Source organism: Acartia tonsa, chromosome 7 (genome assembly GCF_053477335.1).
Source record: "Acartia tonsa isolate MP-2025a chromosome 7, ASM5347733v1, whole genome shotgun sequence".
NCBI lineage: Eukaryota > Metazoa > Arthropoda > Copepoda > Calanoida > Acartiidae > Acartia > Acartia tonsa.
Genome location: NC_137266.1, coordinates 52,548,112 through 52,555,984, shown reverse-complemented (window position 1 = coordinate 52,555,984; position 7,873 = coordinate 52,548,112). Strand labels below are relative to the sequence as shown.

The 7,873-nt window shown below is 33.2% G+C and overlaps 1 protein-coding gene across 2 annotated transcripts in view; it reads left to right on the top strand.

Moving 5' to 3' along the window:
* Positions 1-1,690: 1,690 nt before the first annotated feature.
* M6 (neuronal membrane glycoprotein M6) overlaps positions 1,691-7,873 on the top strand; it is a 12,765-nt gene continuing 6,582 nt past the window's right edge. The window contains exons 1-6 of one of the 2 annotated variants that reach the window (XM_080166617.1): positions 1,691-1,734; positions 2,716-2,807; positions 3,457-3,498; positions 3,786-3,835; positions 4,910-4,991; positions 6,416-6,492. In XM_080166617.1, coding sequence (XP_080022743.1) covers positions 1,720-1,734; positions 2,716-2,807; positions 3,457-3,498; positions 3,786-3,835; positions 4,910-4,991; positions 6,416-6,492 — 358 coding nt within the window. In that variant the 5' untranslated portion in view covers positions 1,691-1,719. Of the gene's footprint in view, positions 1,735-2,715; positions 2,808-3,456; positions 3,549-3,785; positions 3,836-4,909; positions 4,992-6,415; positions 6,493-7,873 lie in introns of both variants that reach the window. The other variant, XM_080166616.1, reaches the window with a different exon arrangement.

Here is a 7,873-nt window from a genome sequence, read left to right as displayed (position 1 = left end):
AATCAATATCAATTTTGTTAGCCCGGGACTTCGGCTCCTCGGGCCTAACAAAACTGGGTTTAATCTTACAATTTTCATATTAATATCAACGGAAAGCTGTTATAATACGATGCGATAAATAACTATTCTAGTATGGCTTTAAACCTAATTGATATCCACTGGATTAAATCTGGTTCTCAGCCATATTTAATATCCGTGGAAATATGATTATTATTATTTTAGGATGGGAGCCGGACAAAAAGGCGGCTGTGCTAGCTGCATCACTAGGAATATTTCATTAATTTAAAACTTTGCATGATGATTCCTACAACAACTAGGCTCAATATGGTAACGGGACAAAGTGTATCAAAATCAGCCATGTGACGTTATAAAAAAGAGTAATTGTCCATTTTTTTAAAAGAGTTTTCTTTACCACTTCTCCTCTCATCTCCCTCATTTTTATGACATTACTTGGCTAATATTTGACACACTTGGTCCCGCTACTAGATTTGTAAAGCTTAGGAATATTTCATTACAATTATTTTGTTGCTGCACATCATTGGTCGCTTTTGTTCTTGAGTAGTTTGCAGTAGTCGATATATAAATTACTTGGATGTTGCACCACATTTTCATGGACTTTTATATTATATCCTTTACCCCATCCCCTCCACTCCTACTAAATGAACATACTGACCAATAAATAAGGTCCATATCAGCAAGCTAAATTGACAACAAATTTTTCTCTGTCCATATATCTATGTATGTATATCCTATATCCATATTTGCAGTAAAACAAGGACAATTTATCCCATAAGCAGTACAGCATTATTAAAATTGATGCAGAATATACATAGATATTATGACTATTAAAGTCGCGCATCTTACATAGCAGCAGTATGAACCATTTTAACGTCTTTAGCTATGACGCAGTCTCGGGCCGAGATTTGAACCTATAACCTCCCCGACGACGAAGAATATGGATATCTAAAGGAAGTTACAATATTCCAAAATTGACACAAAATCGCTAATTCGACCCCCCCCCCCCCCTCATGCAAATCAAATAATATCTAAACGCTTATGAACACATAAATATAATATAATACATTAATTTGTTGAAGGCAATTTTTCTGCTCTAATGAACATCAGATTATACATTCATAAAATTATATTTCATTATTTAAATTGTAACAACTCGATAACTAGAAGATTTTTTTATTCTAGGGTTAAAAACGAGCAGAAAAATGGATATATAATAAGTGGATATATTGACAGGGGAAAATTTGTCGTCAATTTAGGTTGCTAACATGGACCTCATTTATTGGGCACTTCATTCATGCAGAAGGAGGGGAGATGATGGTGTAAAGGGGGTGGATGGTTGATATCTGTATTATAGCCAGCTGTGAGTTTCACTATGATAATCTGATGCAGCATCCAAGTGATAATATATGGATTTGTAATTGTACTATTGTAAAGTAACATTTTTAATGTCTTTAGCAAGAAGTAATGCAAAATTTGACTGGCTAGCTACTTATGGATATATTTGTCCTTGCATACATTTTAATTCGTGCCAATTTTTTTATTTAATAAAATATTAAATTTTACACAGTATATTTATTTTGTTAACAAATTAGTTAAATGGCCTAAAACCTTCCCATAACATATACAAACACACACAAACACACTGAAATGTAATGAAATAATTCCTCTAGAATTCCGTATGCAACCCTCATAGCTGTTATAATGTGTTGGGCTGGAGTAAGTATTATTATTATTAGGGATCTAAAGGGATAAGACAATGGCCAATAAATTGTTGTACATTCCCAATAATTATACTAAAAATTACCCCTTCTGTAGGTTACACTAAGTGGTTGAAACGTTTGGACATTCAAATTAATGAGAACCATCCAATTAGAATTCAATGAAAGTTCCCAAAGTCGAAACGAATAAGAAAACGGTATAATAAAAACTTAGGGACTAGAAAATTAAACGGCCCAATGTCTGTCCCTCCCTGATTATTATAAAGTAGCCACTCTTCTATGAGGGATTGTTTGTATGTCCGTTTGTCCGTAATAGTTGAATACTTTAAGAAACCTCATTTTCTTATTTCCAAAGTAAAAAAAATAAAGATTGCTTAAGATATGTTAAACTCAGAAAAAAAGCTTATAGTGCCGGATGAAAATGACGTCATACAATACAAATGTCCAATGTTAGGCCACTATACATTTATATTGACCAATGGTAAAATGAGTACTGTCCTATTATTGGTCATTTGTATTGTATGGTGTCATTTTTTAATTAGGCACTATAAAATATTTCTTAAACTCAATGATTTATTGATAATACCTTCCAAATAACTGGTTTTGTTTTCATTAATGGACTTCTTTTAGACATACTTGTAGAATTAGTATAGCAACTCTACAATTCACAAGTGTCAATTTGTCTTTCTTTCTACTTAAACACTTACAGGATTCTATTTTCGAGCATGGCTTCAAAACCGATTGATATTCGCTGGATTAGAACAGGTTCTTAGCCATACTGAACAATCATGCATAGCATCGTATTAGAATAGAATTAGTACCTACTAATTTTATTAACCTGTCCCTCGGGGCTAACAAAACTGGTTTTATCTTATAATTTTTTATTTTAATATCCGCGGAAAGCTGTATGTGATACGATGATTCCCCCCCCCCCCCCCTATTTTTGGTCAACAATGAAAAATCATTCTTGTTTTTTCAGGTTGGAGTTTTCTGTGGCACTATGTATAGAGGGGTAAACCTTAGCCTGCGACTTCTTCAAGATGTTTTCAAGCTAGACAGAGGGTTACAATGGTAAGTGGTTCAGTAAGTCAGTAAGGGAAGTATAATAAGGAATAAGGAGATGCTTTACACATAAATAGTATAACTAATAATATACAGAATAGTATATCTTAACATGTATCTTCTTCAAGATGTTTTTAAGCTTGACAGATATTTACAATGGTAAGTAGTTCATTAAGTCAGTCAGGGAAGATTTATAACAATACTTGTAGAGAGGCTTTCCACATAAAAATGTTAAATAGTAATATACAGAATAGTAAATCTTAACATGTATCTACTTCAAGATGTTTTTAAGCTATATAGAGGTCTACAATGGTAAGTGGTTCATTCAGTCAGTCAGTCAGGATGTGTCTAGCTAGGAATCTAAAGGGATAATACAATGGCTGATAAATTGATGTACATCCCCAATAAAGATACACAAAACTACCCCTTGTGTAGATAGAAGTAGAGGTTGAAACGTTTGAACACTCAACTTAATGAACCCACTAATCTAAGAACCCAAAGTTTTTAAGCCAACGAATAAGAAAACGTTATTATAGGACTTTGGAGACTAGTTTAATAAACAGCGTATTGTCCCCTCTCTTTCTCTGGCGTCTTTTCTTTTATGAAATTTCTCACCAATGAATTTTTAAAGAAATACTTTGATATATTCATATTTTAGGATTGAGCCAGTTCAGTTGACCTTCGTGATCCTGGGAGTTTCAATGGCAGCACTGGCAATAATGATACTCGGAACTTCATGTTTGGCTACAGGTTTAGAGATAGATATATAGATAGATAGATAGATAGATATATAGATATATAGATAAATAGATAGATAGATAGAAAGATAGAAAGATAGAAAGATAGATAGATAGATAGATAGATAGATAGATCCTGGGAGTTTCAATGGCAGCTCTGGCAATCATGATACTTGGAACTTCCTGTCTGGCTACAGGTTTAGAGATAGATAGATAGATAGATAGATTTATAGATAGATAGATGAGTTTCCATGGCAGCTCTGGCTATCATGACTCTTGGAACTTCCTGTCTGGCCACAGGTTTAGAGATAGATAGATAGATACATAGATAGATAGATTTATATATAGTTAGATAGGTAGATCCTATGAGTTTCCATGGCAGCACTGGCAATCATGATTCTTGGAACTTCCTGTCTGGCTACAGGTTTAGGTAGATAGATAGATAGTTAGATAGATAGATTGATTGATAGATTGAATGATAGATAGATTGATAGATTGATTGATAGATTGATTGATAGATTGATTTATAGATTGATTGATAGATAGATAGATACATAAATATATTGATAGATTGATTGATAGATTGATTTATGGATTGATTTATAGATTGATTGATAGATAGATAGATTCATAGATATATTGATAGATTGATTGATAGATTGATTGATAGATTGATTGATAGATTGATTGATAGATTGATTGATAGATTGATTGATAGATTGATTGATAGATTGATTGATAGATTGATTGATAGATTGATTGATAGATTGATTGATAGATTGATTGATAGATTGATTGATAGATTGATTGATAGATTGATTGATAGATTGATTGATAGATTGATTGATAGATTGATTGATAGATTGATTGATAGATTGATTGATAGATTGATTGATAGATTGATTGATAGATTGATTGATAGATTGATTGATAGATTGATTGATAGATTGATTGATAGATTGATTGATAGATTGATTGATAGATTGATTGATAGATTGATTGATAGATTGATTGATAGATTGATTGATAGATTGATTGATAGATTGCTTGATAGATTGCTTGATTGCTTGATTGATATATTGATTGATAGATTGATTGATAGATTGATTGATAGATTGATTGATAGATTGATTTGATTGATAGATTGATTGATAGATTGATTGATAGATTGATTGATAGATTGATTGATAGATTGATTGATAGATTGATTGATAGATTGATTGATAGATTGATTGATAGATTAATAGATTAATTCATTAATTGATTGATTGATTGATTGATTGATATAATTAAGAAGCTACTCGTCAAGAAGTGTACAGAAGTAACAAAGGAAGGATTGATTTTTTGATAGATTGATTGATTGATGTAATTAAGGAGCTACCCGTCAAGAAGTGTACAGAAGTAACAAGGGAAGAATAGGTGGTAGAGTTGTCAGCGCAGCTTTTATCTTTATCATGTAAGTTGGTTTGATGATAGCTGGACAAAGTGTCTTAAATATCAGCCATGTGACATCATAAAAATGAGGGAGATGAAAAGAGAAGTGAGAAAGAAAACCCTACTAAAAAGAGATGGATAATTCCTTTTTTTATGACGTCACAGGGCTGATTTTTTAGACACTTTGTCTAGCTACGGTTTGATGAAATTAAAGGCTTGAGCTTTAGAAGCGAAGCTACTCTATAATTATTTTTGCAGTATGTATGTCTGTCAGTCCGATTATCAGTCAGTTTGTAACGATCTGGGATAATTGGATTTTTTTAGCTGCTACTTAAGATGAAATATATCTTATTTCAAAGATAAAAATAACCATTTTAAAATTCTGATTGCGCGGCTTGTGATAATAGTATAAAAATACAACGCATAAAGTAAGAACCGCCATGAACTCTAAATTTTGAAATATAAGAACGGTTCCTGCACTACGCTACGTATTAGTTAAGGAGGTACGTGGTAAAATGTCCCAACTGACTTAAAACTTTTTGGGACATTTTACCACCTAGCTCCTAAATTATTTGTAGCACAGGAACTGTTCTTATATTTCCTAAACTAGAGTTCAAAGCAGTTTTAGCGGTATGCATAGTATTTTTCTACCATTAACATAAGCCGTGCAACTGGAATTTTAAAAAGGTCTGCAGTTTTTTTTGCACACCCTTTAGTACAAAACACTTTGTCAATTATCAAAAAAGTCATGTTAAAATAATATAAAAATCAAAACATTTGAAAGTTTTCGTGATTTTTTAATATAAATATTAGGGTGGGTCCATTTTCCCCCTTTTTTTAGATTTTACTGTTATCATAAGTTGCGGAAGTCATATATATGTATGATAAGCCCCATTCAAGTTTCAAAAGTGACTTGGCTCTTATGGCTGCCGGCGCGCGGTGGGTATAAAAAGTGCCCACCCCCTTATAAAACAAAAAATTTAAATTCCTTCAAACACAGGAATGTTGCATATCAAAAAGACCGCATTGAAATGCTCCTAGTTTGAATAAGATCTCGGTTATTTGAAAATCATTTCAGACTGAATCAATATTTCTCAAAACGGTTTTCAGATCTGTAATTAGCATTTAAATGCGGTTGATATGCAACATGCCTGTGTTTGAAGGAATTTCAATTTTTGGTTTTATAAGGTGGCTGACACATTTTACACCCCCCGCGCGCCCGTTGTTTTTGGATTTAAAAACCTCTTTCAAGTTTCACAGGGTTTTATATTGGCCCAGTAACCCTTGCCTATGTCTACTAATGTGAAATTCCAAAATCGACCCACCCTAATAAATATGTTCAAAAATAATGGCCACTGCCATCTGCCTTTTAAGTAACTCTGTCACTCCATCCTTTATTTGTGTTTCACTATTATACTGATTCTGTCATCTTTGTTTTTATTTTAGCTATGTTCTTCTGGTGGCTTGGATACTTGTGTTTGCCTGTTGCATTGTTGTCACTGGTGCCTACGCCGTTTATTGGGGTAGGTTTCGTTCTTGTTTATTAAATGATAATTAGCGGGAAGCTTTTAATTAATCCTTTTAGGTCCTCAAAACTAAGGAAGCATTAATTGGTCGAAGAATTATAATATGCTGACAATTTATATACAACAACGCGTTGGTAAATATATCAAAAAGTGACCAAGTTTTAAAATAATGTTATCCTATTAAAATTTTATTGGTTGGTTCATTCAGCTAAGTGTCCAAACGTTTCAACCACTAATTGTAATTTACGTAAGGGGTAATTTTGTGTTTCATCATCTGGGATGTACATCAATTTATCGGCCATTGTCTTATCCCTTTAGATCCCTGTTAATATACAGATATTTATAAAGATGTTTTTATGCTCTGATTTTAATAGATGTTTCTAAAGGCATTTGTATGTGAATCTTGTTCACAAATATCCAGGCACCCCTTTCCTGAGAGATACACCCCTCCAAAAAAACACAGACTCCATACAAATTTATCTTAATTTACATCTATAAACCTATCTTCCCTAAATGATTACCAACAACTACCAAAGGCAAACTTTTACATATTAGAAGTATAGAGAGAAGTTTTTTTCCAGTATGGCTTCGAAACCGATAAATATTCGCTGGTTTAGAACCGGCTCACAGCCATTCTAAAAAATCATGTAAATCATTCATAGGCGTCCAAGGGGGGGGGTAATGGGGCGATTACCCCCCCCAAAAAAAATTTTTCATTTTACCCCCCCCCCCCCCACCCCCATTTAAAATTTACCCCTACCCTGGGGGGTGCCGTAGGCACCCCCAACCATTTAGGAGGGGATATTTACCCCCCCCAAACAATTTTGGGGGGGTAAATAAAAATTCTCTAATAAAAAAAATTTTTGCGCGCTTCGCGCGCAATTTTAATACTATATATTTAATAAAATTTAAATTACACCCCCCAAAAATTTTACCCCGGGGGTAAATTTTGGGGGGGGTAAACTAAATTTACCCCTGCCAACAGATTTCAGGGGGGGTAATTACCCCCCCCCCCCCAAGCAAATTTTACCCCCAGGGTAAAAATTTCAGGGGGGGTAAAAAAAATTTGCGGCGCGCTTCGCGCGCCATTTTACCCCCCCCCCCCTTTAAAAATTTTTACCCACCCCAAAATAAAAAGCTTGGACGCCCCTGAAACATTGTATTACAAAAAATTTTCCACTAATACTAAAATAAAAATCATGAAATTAATACCAGTTGTATTCTTGTAATTTTTCATTTCAATATCCGCGGAAATTTGTCTATAAAACGATGCGATGAATAACTATTCTCTGTGTATAAAAAATGTAATAAGTTTTTTTATTACAGAATTTATTTGATTTGATTTTGTTTATAAGTTTGTTTATAAACAAATGTAATG